Source organism: Lygodium microphyllum, chromosome 3 (assembly GCF_053477565.2).
Source record: "Lygodium microphyllum isolate KBCC chromosome 3, Lygodium_microphyllum_v1.1.10, whole genome shotgun sequence".
NCBI lineage: Eukaryota > Viridiplantae > Streptophyta > Polypodiopsida > Schizaeales > Lygodiaceae > Lygodium > Lygodium microphyllum.
The window spans coordinates 166,299,215-166,317,884 of NC_141137.1; the positions used below are offsets into that span (position 1 = coordinate 166,299,215).

Genomic DNA, 18,670 nt, shown 5'->3' on the forward strand with positions numbered 1-18,670 from the left:
TGGAGTTCATTGAGAGTATGGACTTATGGGCTAACAAAACATCGACATTTATACACAACACAAGGAATTTGCTCACTGATTTTGCAATAAATTTACATATTCATAAGAGCAATTGATAATTTTTAAATGGCCTATGATGATGTTGAAGTCACTATGCATTATTTGCACTTTTGTTATCTCAATTTTTTTGCCTTTTTACCATTTTTCTATATTAAACTTATTTTTTCCTTGGTTGCTTCTATCTTTTGAATAAAAATCTTTCACATTTTTTTAAAAAATCACGCTTGCCTTTAATAAAATGTGCTTAACTTTTTTTAAGCTTTTTTGTTTATAATTTTGGTTGTATTTCATTTTATTCTCTTTCATGTTAGTTTTGTTTTTACTTTTTTGTATCATGGTTGCTGTCAATAAAATGTGCTTGACCTTTTTAGGATTTTTTGTTTTTAATTTTTCTTGTATTTTATTATGTTCTCTTTTAGGTTAGTTTTGTTTTTTCTTTTTGTTTCTTCTGTGCTTTAACTTCTTCTCTTTTGGGTTTTTATTTTATATTTTTTCTTTATCTTTGTGCTTATAATGTATATACTTCTCTGAGGCCATAGACCCACTAATAGACATAGAAACTATTTGTATACATTTGTTTTATACTATTAAAATTTTAGATAAGTAATGTAGATCAAGTTGCTCAATGATAATAAGGGTTTTGATTCCTAAGGTGTAATAGATAAGTACTTGAACGAATTCGAAAGGAAACCTTGAAATATAGATCCTTGTACATAGTGAGAAAGAGGTGATTATCCTTTCATTATAGATTTTTAAAAAAATTGGGCCAATTCAATTTGCAAGATCAAAGGAATTGGGCCGGTTCAATTTGGAATGTAAAAGTTTTGGATGGTTCAAATTTTATAGAACCGCCTGAGGCTAGGACCAGAAGGATCTATGTCAGGTTCACAAAATTCTTTTTCCCGAACACTAACCCCAGGATCATCAGTTACCTCAACTACAACAAAGACAAAGATCCAGAGAATGTCCGTCTATAGAAAGAAAATACACATGTTCGTATGACAACTGGCCTTGATGCCTTTGCATGTTCATACGACAACTGGCCTTGATGCGACGACCTACACGGAACTGCCAGAAGGCCAATCCCAAAAACCTACAGTCATGGGGAATACGAGGCAAGGCGTCCTAATGCTCAACATCTAGCAAAGGCAAGGGTTGCGTAGACATTAGCACAGAGTTGTCCATGCAATGAGGGGACTCGTGGTGGCGCAACGCTCAATTTAGCTTTTTGCCCCTTGATGACAGACATCCTTTAGACAAGCTATATACACATTCTCTGATTATCGACACCTGCAGCTACTTGTTGACGAAATTCACATCGTTGATGCTTTCTTTATCCTGTCGATAGTTCACTGTACAAGGGCACCAAAAACACAATCCTAACTGTGGACTTTTAACACAAACAGCTCACGCTCACATTGCTTGCTCCCCCACATTACAAATTGCACGTTTTCCGAGCTTTGCAAACATTGCTCACGCTCACATTGTTAGCTCCAAGCTCATCTCGTTTCTCTGTTCACACAATTGCACGTTTTCCAAGCTCATCTTGTTTCTCTGTCACACAATTCCACTCGTTGTTTCTCTGTTACACAATTCCCCTTCAGCTCACGTTTTACAGGTCACAATTGACTTGATCCACGACAAGACACCTACAAGAATCACGTCCCTTTCTCAATCCTCTCTGAGTCTGAGTCTCTCTCTCTCTCCCCGCAAATTGTTTGTCATAAGGCAAGCCATTTCCAAATGAATAATGGACTGTATTGGCAACTTCCAACCACTGGGTTGTGGTGGGAAAACAATAGGAAATCATGTTACAAACGCCCACACTTGCTATATTGAAATCCCGGAGAAGGGATGATGGATCTTTGTTACAAGGTATATATGGGGGGGGGGGACGGGGGGGGGGGGGGAGAGAGAGAGAATCTGGACTCTGTATACTGAGTGAATGCCACTGGAAATGTCAGTAAGTCTTCTCTATGCTGAATGTCATGGATTGTCTCGAAGATGAACAATATGCTGTGTCATCTGTGGTGGCTTACATTGATCAAACCTCTGACAGAGCGGCACAGAGAGAGAGAGAGAGAGAGAGAGATGACTATCTCAGCTGCAAGCGTTTCTGTATGCTGAATGTCATGGATTGTCGTCGGAATGTGAGGGAACTCCGTCGCTCCCGTCTGTGCGTTACGTTGAGCTTAGGTGAACGAGGCCTCGTCAGCTCCTTTGAAGACCTGACATAAAATCCATGTAAGCTTTCTAATCAACCACCTCGCCAGGAAAAGGAAAAATTAACACGCGCGCTTACCTTCTAGGCATAAACGGGTTATCAAACATTGGCATAGGCCGGGCATGGGGAACCATTGTTCTCCTCATAGACTTGAGGATCCGCTCCTCATCCGCCTGCAACACGCAGTAAACTTCAGATGCATCATGCATGTGTTCTACAGTGAATCAAGCACTCAGTAAGCTTCATATTGATGTGTTCCACTCCACAGTGACGCATTGCTTGCCCTAGTGCGAATATCTTACCTTCCTTGCAGCTTCATACTCTTCTCTGAATCTTTTGTAAAGGTTATGCTTTTCCTCCACCTTCATGAACAGAAAAGACAAAAGCTCTCTCTCTCTCTCTGTCTCTCTCTCTCTCTCTCTCTCGTAACAATGACGAGTATCTGCTAATCACGAGAATATCGAGCATATACCAACACTGATGGCAGAGAAAAATAACAACAGATAAGGTTGCAAGGGTTTGAACTTATTAGGGACACCTTTCTATCAAAATCGGCCCGCTCTACTGCACGTGTGTCAACATGGAAAGCAAATGAGTGAACTTCTGTGAGCGGTTTCCTGGATCGCTCAGGAACAAACACCGGACCTCTGCAAGCAATACTAATTCTCATCATAAGGTCAAATATACACGCCCATATAAATGCTAAGATTATCTTCACAAATAACCTCAGTATAAAAACAAAGACAGTAAGACTCGTTTGATAATTTTGTAGAACAGAAAACTAAATGACAAACTAGATTCTACAATAACAGAACCTTCCTTCACGTGCAAAATTGAACTTTTGTGCTGTAGAGGAGGAGCCGATTAGAAGTATACAGACCGAACATACGTGCATGCTATAGGTTGAGCATGAAACTTCCTTCGCTCTGCCTCTTCTTGCTCAAGGCGCTGCCTCTCATCTGCCATTCGAAGTAGCTCTTCTTGATGTCGAGCAACACTTACCAAAGGAAATGGTTGAGGTTTTGTGCACTCTTTGGGATTAGGCCTCCTGAGCACCTGCTGTTGCATTCTGTTATCTTCTCTCTCTCTCTCTCTCTCTCTCTCTCTCTCTCTCTCTCCCCGTGATAGGTAATTGTATCAATCACGAAGAAGTTCAAGATTACAATAGGCAGGATGCCTCTAGGCCATCGTGCATAGACTCATCTCTCTCTCTCTCTCTTTTTTTTTCGTAATGGAATCTCTCTCTCTCTCTCTCTCTCTCTCTCTCTCTCCCCCCGAAGTCACAGCAAAGAAGCAGTAAAAATTGCCGTAGCAAGCTGTCTCTACACCCCGTGGAATCAAAAACAGAAATACCCAATTATACTAATAGCCCCAGAAACGTAGAAAATGAAATGAGATCTTCATATAACAGCCCCAGAATCGGAGAAAATGAAATGAAATCTTCATATGTGGTTGTGCCAGACTGGGGTATCTGGGTTGAGCAAAGACCCAATCGAAGGTGCCAACAACGGCCCTCTAAATGTTGAACAATAGTGTCCAAATTTTTCCACACCAAGGGGCACAAAAGAAAATGATGGCAAGAAGATTCCACATTGATGAGACAAAAAAAAGCAGTTGCCATTCGAAATCCAGCATTTTGCAAGTGCCACTGCAAGAGGAAGTCCCCCAACCATGACATGCCAAAGGAAGACTTTGCATTTGTATGGATTCTTCTTGACCCAACCTTCCATGATCGTAATTTTCCACCAATCTCGAGATTTATGCAAGCCCCAAAAAACAAGATTAGCCTTGGCGGCCAGCCAATAGTGGTCTTTAATCATAAGGTGATATACTTGATTTGCTGAAGCCTTTTCCAAGTGGAGTCGACCTGCAAGATCCCAATCTTGCTTGGTATCAAATGTTGTACAAGGCTCCCTCAACTATGCATGAAATTAGCCTCTATGGATAGCTTCGACAAATGAAGTTTGACCCGAAGGATACTATCTAGTCATTCTTGCTTCACATTACACAAGTACAAGATTAGCTCCATCACATGCAGCCTCTCCTATTTCTTTCTAATTGGATATGCACTCCTTTGCAGAGTCGTCATCTAGTCATTCTTGCTTCACATTACACAAGTACATGATCAGCTCCGTCACATGCAGTCCGCCCTTCTAGAGGCTCATCTTGTGGGGAGTGTGCTCTACAAGCTCCCTCCGGAGTATGATAGAGTAGCGCAAGGATTGCAAAGAGTTAGCCGCTTCAAGGAAGAAGAAGCAAGATACGCAAGATACGCACTCCTCTGCCGAGTCATCCGCCTCTTCCGACTCCGACTCACATTCTCTAGCCAAGGCCATGACCCAAGTGCAAAGGGGTCCTCTTCCTCAGATCAAGGGAAGGGCTTGGCAGCCTCTCCTATTTCTTTCTAGTGCAGGTTATGCAGTCATCCCTTGCGACTCTCCCAATGCCAAAGAGGGAGTGTGAGAGGCTAGTGAGTGTGGGACCGGTGAGCCTCATCCATACACGTCTATAGGTGCGCAGGTTCCAAAGAGGGACTTCCCTGACTCGTTGATCAAAGTCTAGCACATTTTGAAATCTTGGAGTTAGGATTGACTTCCAAGTTCATGATGGGCTATTACTTGACAGAGAGTGAACAGACACTTTGGCAATCTTGACCAAAGTGTCATGTATGCTCAAAAAATCCATGTTCACATATGCTCAAAGGCATTCTTGATAGGATGATCATGTATGCTACTACGAGGCATTGTTGACAAACATAGTGTTGTGACAATTCTTATCTATTTCCAAGAACTGGTACAATCAACATTGACATTAGGTTCTCTCCAAGGCACCTTAGTAATGGCTTGATCACCCACTGCTTAGGCATCCATGGTCCTATTATAGTAGTGTTACAATCAACATTGATATTAGGTTCTCTCCAAGGCACCTTAGTAGTGGCTTGATCACCCGCTGCTTAGGCATCCATGGTCCTATTATAGTAGTGGTCTTTGTTGTATGGAATATGACGAGTCATTATCATTGCATCATCATATTGTATCAGATCAATGGATCACCCATGATCTGAGAGAGGGTGTTAGTAGTGTAGTTAGTCAGCTCATGAGTGAGTTTGGAACAACATGCCAAACAATTTAGACGTTTTTTGGCATTTTTAGTAGTCATCATTATGAGATTTATCACATTTATTGCTGGCTGACCAGCAATAAATGGAGAAAGGGAGCTGAGCTATTATGGTTCTCTATTTTTAGGAGCTGAACCTGAAGCATTTATTGCTTTATTTTTTACCTATTTATTTGGCTCCCTCCTCCAGAGTCTCGTTTGCAAATTCTAGTGCATGCCCTACTGGAGAGAGGGACCTGAGCTATTATGGTTCTTCTCTATTTTCAAGAGCTAGTACAATCGACATCAACATTAGGTTCTCTCCGAGGCACCTTTGTGGTGGCTTGATCACCCACTGCTTGGGCATCCATGGTCCTATTATAGTGGTCTTTGTTGTATGGACTATGCTGACTCATTATCATTGTATCATTGTATTGTATCAAATCAATGGACCCCCCATGATCTAAGAGGGGTGTTAGCAGTATAGTCAGCTCATGAGTGAGTCTAGGATGTGATTCAGCAGGGCAAACGATTTAGATGTTTGGCATGAACTAGTGGTTATTATTATGAGATTTATGGCATTTATTGCTGGCTGAACAGCATTAAATGCTGGTCATTCATCACTTGAGAAACATTGTGCCCAAATCTGGTTCGATGAGCCATGAACATACCTATGCTTTTCTAGGGTCCAATCAGATGGCTTTGAGGATGGAGAGACCACTAGTGCTAATGGTTTCTAGAATGACATGCAGCAAACCATTTGCACCACATGAGATTATGCAAGCAGAGCTACATGATGATGGTTGAGGCTCTCTTCCAAGCAATCATGTACATTCATAGACTAGAGGAGGACTCCAAAAAAGGCCACCTCCCAACAAGCAAATGGCGAAGGATGGAGAGGCCACTGGTGCTAATAATTCCTAGGATGATATCCTGCAAACCATTTGATATCCTGCAAACCATTTGAGCCACATGCAATTGTGCGTGCGAGCAACGCTACTTGCTGCCCCCATGATGGTTCACACTCTCTTGGCAATCATATACCTTCATAAACAACAGGAGCTGACTGCACACATGGTAACCCCACTCGGCATCACTCTCCTTTGAACAATTTGCAATTGGAAGAGACACAAGATGTCGGTTTGCGTAGTCTAGCTAATGGCCTCCAAACAAATATCTTACCACCATTCCAATACACTCTAGATACACTTACCATGCAGTTCAGCTACACTAAGTTGAACCTTGTCATTAGGACAAACCTTGTGCGAAGTGTTCTCAAGAGCTCAAAAGACACAAAGATTCATTGACCCAACCTGGGGTAGTAGCAATGAGCACACATGGCAACAAATAGCTAACAGTCATAGGCTTCTCCATGGCTCCATCACCTTTGGAAGAGACCTCAACAACTAGAGGCCACTAGTGCTAATAATTCCTAGGATGCTACAAACCATCTGAGCAACATGAGATTGTGCAAGCAAAGCTACTTACTTTGCTGCCCCCCATGGTAGTTAAGGCTCTCTTCCAAGCAATCACATACTTTCATAAACTACAAGAGTTAACTGCACACATGGTAGCCCCATATGGAGCCACTCCTCCCAACAACTTGCAACTAGAGGAGACACAAGATGTGGTTTGTGTAGTCTAGCAAATGCACGACACAACCTTCAAACTAATGCCCCACCACCATTCCAATACAATCTAGATGCACTTACCATGCAGGTCAACTACAGTAAGTTGAACCATGTCATCACGAAGTACGCATGGCAACAAACAGCCTACAATTACTGACTTCTCCTCCATGGCATGGCCCTAGCACCTCCAAAAGAATCTCACCACCTAGAGGTTGAGACAAAGGAGCATTAGATATGCCAAATCATGGCCTTTCCTAATTACTTCAAAGCTCAAGCAACACCGAGATCCATTGATCCAACCTCATGTAGATAGCAATGAGCACGCACGACAATGAACTACTAACAATCAGAGACTACTTCTCCATGGCCTCGCACTTCTAAAAGAGGCTTCACTGTGAGATAGAGACAAGATTGAAGCTCAGCACAGAATGCAGTAGACAAGAACGACACCCAATGCAATAGACTGAAAGAGTGTAAATTGAAAATACAAGGTACAATCCTTAAACCTTAGGGTTGTAGGGGGTGTTCACACCCGAACACGATAAGTGCTCGTAAGTGTGTGACATAAGCACATACAAAATAAGACCATAAGTTTGGGGGAAAAAACCTCTCCTACCGAGAGTAAAAATTGCCCCAGCCTCCTACTAATCACCGACACTCCTATGTGAGCGTAGGCAAAAGTGAAATACCCAACAAACCCCCCTAGAGTGAAGAGTGATCAAGAGTACAAGGATCATCCGCCACCAAAGGAGATCAACTTTAAAGCATTGCAAAATGCTTCAAATTTATCGAGGAAGAGCTTTGGTGAAGATGTCTGTCACATTACTGGTGGTAGGACAATAGACGAGGCTGAGTTTTTCATTGGGTTCCATGCCAGTGCAATGGCACTCTGACTATCAATGAACAAAGGAGTAGGTTCCGTAACAGATACATCCAGATTAGCTAGCAAGTGTCTAATCCATACACATGCAACTGTGGTAGTGAAAGCTACCTTGTATTCAGCTTCACATGACGATGTGACAACAGTGGATTGTTTCTTGCTAAGCCAAGATATGCAAGATGAGCCAAGAAAGAAACAATTGCCACTAGTGGAGTGACGTGAATCATAATCACCAACCCAATCAAAATCATTGTAAGCATGTAACTACAGTGGTCCCCCCTTGGCATAAAGCAATCCAAGAGATCTAGTACCTTGCAAGTAACGGAAGACACGCTTAACAACTTGCCAATGTGACATGTGTGGCTGATGCATAAATCAACTTAGGGCTGAAGCTGCAAACTGTATGTCCGGCCTAGTGTTGCATAAGTAAATAAGACATCCAACTACTAGAGCATATGTGTGTATATTAAACAAATCATTGTCATCATTTAATGACAGCTTTAGTCCAGGTTCCATTGGTGTACAGATTGGCTTGCAATCCTGTAAGCCAAACTTCTCAAGAAATTTACCAATCTATCTTGACTGTGATAAATCAATATCTCTAGCATCATGCATGAACTGAATGCCCAAGTAATAATGCAAATTTTATTTGAATGCTGAAATCAGATCAGCATGTGTCCCTGTAAGCAAGAGATCATCAACATATAGACAAATGATGAGCATGGATCCCCCCTCTTTACATACATAAAGGGTAGACTCAGATGAGATGTTTATGAACCCTTGGCTAAGCAAGAAAGCATCTATCTTTGCATACCAAGCTGTAGAGCTTGTTTCAAACCATATAAAGCTTTTTTCAGCTTGCAAACCAAGTGTTCCGACCCCTCAACTACAAAACCAATGGGCTGTTGTACATATACTTCCTCATGAAGTTCCCCATGTAAAAATGCAGTTTTAATATCCAACTGATGCACAGTCCATCCATAATGGGCAGCCAAAGCAACCATAGACCTAATGGTCGTCATTCGAGAGGTAGGAGAAAATGTCTCCTCATAGTCAATGCCTTTCTTCTGTGCATAGCCTTTAGCTACAAGCCTTGCCTTATATTTGTCAATGGATCCATCTACATCTCGTTTCAGCTTGTAGACCCATTTTGTTCCAGTGGCTTTCTTTCCAAAGGGCAAAGACACTAAATCCCATGTTTGATTCTTAGTGATAGATTTTAGGTATTTGTCTTGCCTCCTGACTATGCATAAGCTCTTGCTGAATTTCAGTTTTAGCACTTTGCTGAATATTCAGATCAGCCAATTGCTGATTTTTTGCATTTTCCAATGGAACAGCTGGCTGAACATTGAGTTCACTTGCTGAAACTCCAGCTGAATCACCAAATGTAATGGGCAGCAGCCCTTCAAATACATCACGGGCAGCCTGATGTGTGTCTAAACTAGCAAGGGACAATTCTGATTTTTCATCAAATAGTACATCCCTACTGACAAACACCTTTTTAGAGACAGGATCATATAGTCTGTAGCCTTTGCTTTCACTACTATATCCCACAAAAATGCATTTGACAGCCTTGTTATCCAACTTTTTTCTGCGTACCTGTGGAATGTGTGCATATGCAAGACACCCAAAGGTACAAAAGTGTCCAACAGAAGGTTTCCTGCTGTTCCAAGACTCAAAATGTGTAATTTTCTTTAACGCTTTGGTTGGGCATTTGTTCAAAACATGGCAAGCACACATGACGGCTTCCATCCAAAAACTGTGTGGCAAGCTCTTTGCTTTCAGCATACATCTAGCCATCTCCATGAGTGACCGATTCTTCCTCTCTGCAACCCCATTCTACTTCAAAAAAGAATTCAACATAAAGGACATACATGTATTCCCCCTCTTGGTTTGAACGGAGAGTCTTAATTTTACAACCAAATTGGTTCTCAACAAGTGCAACAAAAGCCAAGAATGCATCATACACTTTTGACTTTTTTACCAAAGAATAGACCCAGCAAAATCATGTAAAGTCATCAATAAAAGTCACAAAATAGTAACATCCTCCCAATGACTTTGTCTGCATAGGCCCACAGACATCTGAATGGACTAATTGCAACCTGGCTATTGCTCTAAAAGTAACATCACGGGGAAACAAAAACCGATGCATTTTTCCCAAAATACATCCTTCGCACAAGTGCTCAAGAGGTCTCTCTATAAGAGGTAATCCATCTAGCATCTGTGTACGCTGTAAGTGCATCAAGCTACCAAAGTTCACATGCCACATCCGAGCATGCCATAACTCTATCTGTATCATAGCAGGAGTAAGAGTAGATTCCAAGTACGCCGACTGATCAACCGAAAGAGCATTCAACTCGTATAACCCATGACATAAAGTGCCTGTCAAGACCAATGTCATATGTTCTTTGTCTCTCAACTGCAACCTGGCTATTACTCTAAAAGTAACATCACGGGGAAACAAAAATCGATGCATTTTTCCCAAAATACATCCTTCGCACAAGTGCTCAAGAGGTCTCTCTATAAGAGGTAATCCATCTAGCATCTGCCTTTGCCCTTCTATCTAGCTATAAAAGCTTGTTCAGAGGCTATGGCATCCACACCACTATTTCTTCTTGTTTGCTCCTCTTCCAGTGCAAACTAACTAACTGAAGAAAAGTGATTGGTTGTGCGGCAATCCTCATGGTGAGGTTTAAGGCCATTTGAAAAGCCAAGTATGAAGAAGGCAATGAGTTTAATGTAGTGGATATCATCTATGCATCTGAATAGTACTCGTCAACATTCATAAGTTGCTCACGCAAGTCCTGAATTTTGTTCAAGTGATCCTGAATAGAATCACCCTCATCCATTTTCAATGTCTCTAGCTCTTTCTTTAAGTAAGAGATGTGAGTCTCATTCTTGCCTCTAAACATCTACTCCAAATTTAGCCAAGCTTCTCATGAAGAAGCTAATGAACGAATGTGGGGGATGATGGACCACTGAACTACCAATGCAATCAACGACAAAGCATGTGCATACCGTGTACGTGTATCCCATGCTTTTTGAGCTGCTAATCTTTGGGAAAGTGGCTGAAGTGGAGCAGGCTGAGATGCCCGTTGCTCCTGGAGGAGGAGTAGCTAGAGCCACAACTCCAGGCCTAACTTCTTCTCCACTGACATAATCCCAAAGATTCTTCTCCACTTACCTGTGCTAGTCATTTTTTCTCGAGCTCAACTTGTGTTGGTCGCTCTTTCTTGAGCTCGACTTACTGCACACTATCCTAATCTGTCACACGTGTCCTGTCCCGCGACCTATGATACTCTTGGAAAGCGCAAACATTGTAACCAAGAGCTCTAATACCAATTTGAAGTGAGCGATGCGCAGTGGCGATGCAATGTCCTGCGATAAAAATGTCAAGTGGAGAGCAAAACGTGAGCAAGAGTAGAGAGTGAGAATCAAAGAGAGAGATGCACGATGTTCTTGGGTACAATTTGTGTGTACCTCGTTAGGTTTTAAATAGATATATATATGAAAGTACAAATGTGCTAAAGGTGTGTTCACACCGGTGCACATATAAAAGGCACGATGGCCCTTTATTCCCAACACGCGTCTTATTGACTTGTGCATAAAAATCTAAAAGCTAGTGCAAAATAAACTTTGTGGCCCAAAAGGGAGAGGTAGCACATTGAGTGCCGAGGGGTACGCATATACTCCAAGGGTGTAGAAAGTAAAAGTCCGTGTTGGCAAGCATCGATGGGGGTTTTGGTGATGCTAGAAGAGGAGCACCTAGTGGCTTGTCCATCTGCTTATAGAAGTCATAGCACTAGAGTCATAGTTACCGAGAACGGGAAACAAGAACAGGACCCCCTCGGAACAAGTACAAATGTGCTAAAGGTGTGTTCACACCGGTGCACATATAAAAGGCACGATGGCCCTTTATTCCCAACATGCGTCTTATTGACTTGCGCATAAAAATCTAAAAGCTAGTGCAAAATAAACTTTGTGGCCCAAAAGGGAGAGGTGGCACATTGAGTGCCGAGGGGTACGCATATACTCCAAGGTTATAGAAAGTAAAAGTCCATATTGGCAAGCATCGGTGGGGGTTTTGGTGATGCTAGAAGAGGAGCACCCAGTGGCTTGTCCATCTGCTTATAGAAGTCATAGCACTAGAGTCATAGTTACCGAGAACGGGGAACAGGAACAGGACCCCCTCGGAACAAGGGGAATGCCCAAAGTTACGGAACGTGGCATATATATATATGAGAGAGAGAGAGAGAATCAACACTTAAGTCTTAGAATCTAGAGAGAGATATCATATCAACCATAATTCGTAAAATTAGAGACATTGTAATTAGCAAATGGATTGTCGCATTCATGATTCAACATTGTAATCAACAATGTTGCGTAAGTCCAACAAGTGTGCATTGCAAAGACACAAAATATGCAATAAACTTTAAATTCTAAAGATCCAAGTTACAAGAGCTCCAATTTCCAAGTCAATACTCTAAAGATCCAAAAGGCTAGCCGCTAAGTGCTCTGATTCATGGAAGATGGATCCCCTATGCCCGAATGCTCATCCTGCTGAACAACATCCTGGCCATCACCATCACCATCATCATCATCAACATTATCTTTTTCCCAGGGTATAAAAGAATCAGCCTTTGCAACTCATATACGAGCTAGCAAGCAAAGATTGGACCTCACATAAATTAGGTCATTCGTCTCCGTTGTACCAAGATGATCTCTCTTATTTGAGTGAATGTGATTGAATGAGCTCCATAGTTGCTCTAAACAAGAAGAGCTAATTGTTTGGCTAAGAATATGAATAGCCAAACTCTGCAACTCTACAGCTTCTGCCCCGTAGTCATCCCACCATAAAGCAGCCCCAATATTTGTCCTGTCCTCTAGTGCATCCTCTGTACCAAACATCCCTAATGTTTGCCGATACACAGAGAGCTAATTTTTAATTTTGCATTGCATTTCACGGCTAGGATAAAGCCTTGCAAGCAATGTGTTCCAAGCCTTGACCACCTCAAGGTCTCTTTGTTGCATCTTTCTTCGAAACTCAGAATCAAGCACATATGTTGCAGCATGCATAGGAGAGTCATACTTATTCCATCTACTAATGCATAACTCCTTGATCTGCTCATACCAGTCTGCATTTGGTTCTAAACTCTCCAACTTCTCAATCACGTGATCCGTATCTTCATAGATCTTCCCAATGCATGGATCAACCATTTGGTTGGTGTCATTTACCTCATCCCAAAAATCTCTTCCAGACATATGCATTACATAACACAGTAGTAGCTAGTATTTGAGAAGTTCTTTGTCACTTCTCTTGCGAAGCTCAACATGCAAGTACTAATGATTACATATAAAGGTGATAATCTTATTGCCTTTCGCAACAAGAGGTGCAATCCATGGCAAGTCCCCAATATCCTTCAACAAGTTATTCAAGCAATGCGCCATGCATGGACTAAAGATGATATGTGGATACATTGCCATTAAAATGTTTCCTGCTGCCCTGTTTGTAGATTCACCATCTGTCACAAACTGCACTATATTTTTTGCCCCAACAGCCTACACTACCTCGCACCACTCAGATGCAGATACATCTACACTCTTTCCAATCTCTAAAGCAGGCGAGGCAGGCGAGAGAGACGGGAGCAAGCGGGGTAGTCGGGTAAGGCATGCAAAGCAGGTGAGAGAGGTAGGAGAGGCAAGAGAGTTAGGCTAGTAACAAGCAACGTCGGGCCAGCAAGTCGCGACTGTTGTGCTAAGAAATGTACTTAGCCACTTAAACAGCCCCAAAACATGCTTATTTTAGGCTTATTTTAGCCAAAACCCTAAAACGGGAAGCGGATCTAGAACCCTAATTTTCTATAAATTCACAGCCAGCCCTCCACTCTTTTACAATCTCATTTTTGTAGGTTTCAGGTGTTACCAGCTTGCTGCCCACACCCCGGTCACGGAGGACATCTCAGCTCTTGCTGTCCATCACTGTTCCCTACAGTCTAGCGTCTGTTTCTAGCCCTCCACACGCTGATTGCTGCTGTTTCTGCCTAGCAACTGACTGTTGTTCATCTGCAATGCTATCGTACAGCCTACCACACCAACAAACTGCTACGTTTGCAGGCTCCAACTGCCGCCCTGACAGTATTCTCTCTCTTGTTCTGCAGTCGCTGCAGTCTTTCTCTCTCCTGCAGGCTCTGTTTTTAGTCTTTCTCTCTCCTGCAACCTCCGTTTTTAGTCTTTCTCTCTCCTGCAGACTGTCCTGCCTGCATTTTCAATCTTTCTCTCTCCTGTAGGCTCCGTTGCGTTTTCAGTCTTTCTCTCTCCTGCAAGCTCCGTTTTTAGTCTTTCTCTCTCCTGCAGACTGTCCTGCCTGCGTTTTTAGTATTTCTCTCTCCTACAGGCTCCGTTTTTATTCTTTCTCTCTCCTCACTGCTGTCTGCATCAGATCCAGCTTCTCACTGCTGCGTTTGCTGGTGTTCGACATCCGGAGGCTGCCTTGCTGCGATTCGGAATCCGTTCGATGTACGACACACTCTCCAACTCATTACCCCTGCCTTGATCCTAGAGATACAGGACTTCGAGGTTCAGTATTCATTCACTTCATAGTGTGTTTGCTGCATGAGCATCGTATTATTAGTAGTCATATCATCTCATTTATTCTCTCTATTCATTGTCTCTGAGTTACTCTAACCCCAACCCTAACTGTTCTTTTTATCAGTCTATGCTTGTCGTACGGTTTTTGTTTATGTTTCTGTGTTAGGGTATTTTTCTTTACATGGTATCAGAGCCTGGTATTCTCTGAGAAACCTAGGCCTTTGATTTGAAAGCTCTTCGCAAGAAGCAAGAACAACAATAGTTTCAAATGACATCAGAGCCTGGTATTCTCTAAGAAACCTAGGCCTTTGATCTAAAAGCTCTTCGCAAGAAGCAAGAACAACAGTAGTTTCAAATGACTTCGAACACATCAACACCGATTCAGTCTCCAAATCAGCCTATACCGAGAACCTAGCGAGAGTGGGCCGATCAGCTTGCTCCACAAAGTTCCGACATGGTGGGAGAAACATCTGAGTACATGGAAGAAAAGATAGGCAAGATGACCTATGAGGAATATAAACTTATCATAGCCTATCGACAAAAGAAGATTGAGGAGCTCGACCGAAGGATTGCCCTTCAAGAAAAGCTTCTAAATGAAGGTATGAATGGATTTTACTCTTCAGATGTTGCGCGTAAGTCTGATGATATTGCAGGGCCATCGAGACCTCCATCAGGGATAGGCCCCCCTCTTGGAGAGCAAGATCCGAAGTATGTTTATTTTTTCAGACTCTTCCGTCCTCTCCGGTGCAAGGTACTTTTAATTCGTCTTTTGTGCCTTCTTCTTTGACCTCTTCTGTTTTGCAATATACTAGTAGAGATCATGTGGAAGAAAGAGTCCAGTCTGTTGACTACGGAAAAGGTCCTCTAGAGGACCAATTCTTGTATGTTAACACACGTCGCGGGGATTATAAGAAAAAGCCAAGTAACTCTTCTTCTGTCCTTCCTTCTTTTCCGTCTACTTCACATAATCAGAATGAATTTGGTATTCCTTTCACTTCATTACATGGTGTATCATTCATCATCTTCACAGTTTCATTTTCAGTCTTTAAATGATAAAAATGAACAAAAAGAATCTGCACCTCATACACCTCACTTTCAAAACCCATCCATCTCACCACATTCTTCCGCTGCTTCACCACTTCCATTTACACCATTTACATTTCCATTTCAGACACCTCATGTCGCACCGCACATCACACCGAGGGGTTATGGAAACATAGACACGTCCCTTTAGGCCCTCATCCTTCCCTCAGCCGGGTAGTGTTCCACCTACCTCATATACACTTTCGAGATCATTGCAGCCTGGGTATCCCACTCAGTCTCTCCCGAGTGTGGATCAATTGCCTCCACAGTTTGCCTCCATGGCATTGCCTAGTGGACCTTCTGGTCATAATGTTGTGTCCCAGTCTTACTTTGGACAAGGCTACTGTGTCCCAGTGCCTCCACCTACACCAGCACCTTATGGAAACACTCATGTTCCAGTGCCTCTGCATCAATCGGCACTCATTGGACACTCACAGTCTACTTCTGCCTACCCACCTCTTCCCCCTCCTTACTCTTATCAGACACTCTCACCTCCACCATCTTTCCCACCATCATTACCCACCTCTTCCCCCTCCTTCTTACTCTTATCAGACACTCTCACCTCCACCATCTTTCCCACCATCATCTTACTCCACCCACCCGACACCTCATGGTTCTAGCTCATCTTCTACCAAGAATGCATTTCTAGGAATGCCTTCGCTATTGTCGAGCTGATACAGGGCTTATTGCCAGAGTTTCATTCTCAGCTTCAAAATTTTGACTTAGCGTCAGAGCGATGGGCACACTTGACTGATCGCTATGCGGCTCAAGATAGGACCATGAGCTTCAGTTTTTCAAAATCACTGACTGGGATGACTTGAAAGTCAAGTTGGCTGAGTATCGGTGTCTCTTCGCTGAATTCTCCACTATGGGGACTCCGAAGTCCTCTAACGATCAGATCAAGTCACATAGTTCCTAAATAAACTCCCCAAGAAATACTTTAATTTTGTGAAAGGAATAGTTTCAAAGCCTACCATGCCTACATTCTATGAATTTGAGTGTCTGCTATTGTGTTACGCACGGTTGTTCAATCAGTTTCATATGAATTCCTCTTCAGAGGGGGCTCTTCTTGCTCATTCTCAGAAAGGGTAACAAGGGAAGGGCAAACCAAACCAAACCTCCACTCAAAATCAAAATCAAACTCAAAAGCTAAATCAATCTGGGGATTCTCAAGGAAACTCCCAGTCACAACTCAAATCTGGGTGGCAGAATGTACCTAAAAAGAATAGGTATTGTCAACATTGTCAAAAGGCTGGCCATTTTGACGACAAGTGTCAATCAAAGGCACGAGGCACAACACCAAAACTAAGTCTCAGACCCCCGCCCCTCAGTCGGGCAACCCCCAGCAGGGGAGGCAGGGTGATGGCAAGGGGCTGTTTAAAGGTCGGACTCACACTGCCACCGCACAATCATCTCAGTCGACAACGTTCTCAACTCCAGAGGGCTTGTCTGATTGGTCTGCAGAGGCCCATATCGTCTCCATAGAGACATCAGATGCGAGTCTCGTCCACATCTGTGAGTTGCCTCCCGACGAGGTTATTGCAGAGGCCCACTCGTCACAACCGAGTACTTCAGCTCCAGTTTGAATTGTGGACAGTGGAGCTACACATCACATGACTCCTATAGAGGACATTTTCCGTAGCCAAGCCCCTACAACCGGGCAGGTCCATGTAGAAAACAACTCCTCAGTCAAGATTCCGGCTCAAGGTTGCATCAGTTTTGCCACTGACAAGGGTCTGGATCTGGCTTCGATGGGGGTGAACTTGTTCTCTCTACTAAGTCTCAGACCCCCGCCCCTCAGTCGGGCAACCCCCAGCAGGGGAGGCAGGGTGATGGCAAGGGGCTGTTTAAAGGTCGGACTCACACTGCCACCGCACAATCATCTCAGTCGACAACGTTCTCAACTCCAGAGGGCTTGTCTGATTGGTCTGCAGAGGCCCATATCGTCTCCATAGAGACATCAGATGCGAGTCTCGTCCACATCTATGAGTTGCCTCCCGACGAGGTTATTGCAGAGGATCTGGCTTCGATGGGGGTGAACTTGTTCTCTCTACTAAGTCTCAGACCCCCGCCCCTCAGTCGGGCAACCCCCAGCAGGGGAGGCAGGGTGATGGCAAGGGGCTGTTTAAAGGTCGGACTCACACTGCCACCGCACAATCATCTCAGTCGACAACGTTCTCAACTCCAGAGGGCTTGTCTGATTGGTCTGCAGAGGCCCATATCGTCTCCATAGAGACATCAGATGCGAGTCTCGTCCACATCTGTGAGTTGCCTCCCGACGAGGTTATTGCAGAGGCCCACTCGTCACAACCGAGCACTTCAGCTCCAGTTTGGATTGTGGACAGTGGAGCTACACATCACATGACTCCTATAGAGGACATTTTCCGTAGCCAAGCCCCTACAACCGGGCAGGTCCATGTAGAAAACAACTCCTCAGTCAAGATTCAGGCTCAAGGTTGCATCAGTTTTGCCACTGACAAGGGTCTGGATCTGGCTTCGATGGGGGTGAACTTGTTCTCTCTTCAGCAGCTTTGCCCGTTGGGGCGAGTAGTTTTCTTTACAGCGACCACAATCGAGGTCCTTGACTCTCAGACTGGTTTAGTGATTGCTCGCGGTGAGACACAGCCTAATGGCCTATACCACATGACACACTTTCTGATTGAGCCGACTACTGAAGGCTCCGTGTTCCATAGCTTCCAAGCCTTAGCCACATCTCGAGCCTACGCAAAATGAGCGTCTTTGGCATTTTCGCTTAGGGCATCTTGGTTATGACTCACTTTATGAGTTGTCACGCCGTGAGCTGGTTGAGGGCCTTCCACGCCTAAAGCTAGCTCGAGATGTTTGTAAAGCCTGTCAACTCGAAAAGCAACACCGCACCCCATTTTCTTAGCAGTCTACACATAGAGCTAAGGATCCTCTTAGACTGATTCACATTGATCTTTGTGGGCCAACATCCACTGCTGCTTTGAACAGCACGCTGTACTTCTTTTTTATAGTGGATGATCATTCTCGATACATGTGGATGTACTTCCTCAAGCATAAGTCAGATGCTTTCACATATTTTTCTGCTTGAGTGTTGATGGCTCATAACCAGACTGGATGTGGTAT

The 18,670-nt window shown here is 43.4% G+C and overlaps 1 protein-coding gene across 3 annotated transcripts in view; it reads right to left on the minus strand.

Moving 5' to 3' along the window:
- Positions 1-1,389: 1,389 nt before the first annotated feature.
- The window catches only part of TPX2 (targeting protein for XKLP2), a 31,992-nt gene continuing 14,711 nt past the window's right edge, over positions 1,390-18,670 (minus strand). Inside the window, exons 19-23 of one of the 3 annotated variants that reach the window (XM_087675020.1) lie at positions 3,174-3,340; positions 2,823-2,931; positions 2,587-2,646; positions 2,363-2,457; positions 1,390-2,288 (exon numbers count right to left, since the gene is read on the minus strand). In XM_087675020.1, the coding sequence (XP_087531146.1) occupies positions 2,156-2,288; positions 2,363-2,457; positions 2,587-2,646; positions 2,823-2,931; positions 3,174-3,340 (564 nt within the window). In that variant the 3' untranslated portion in view covers positions 1,390-2,155. Of the gene's footprint in view, positions 2,289-2,362; positions 2,458-2,586; positions 2,647-2,822; positions 2,932-3,164; positions 3,341-18,670 lie in introns of all 3 variants that reach the window. The other 2 variants (XM_087675018.1, XM_087675019.1) reach the window with 2 other exon arrangements.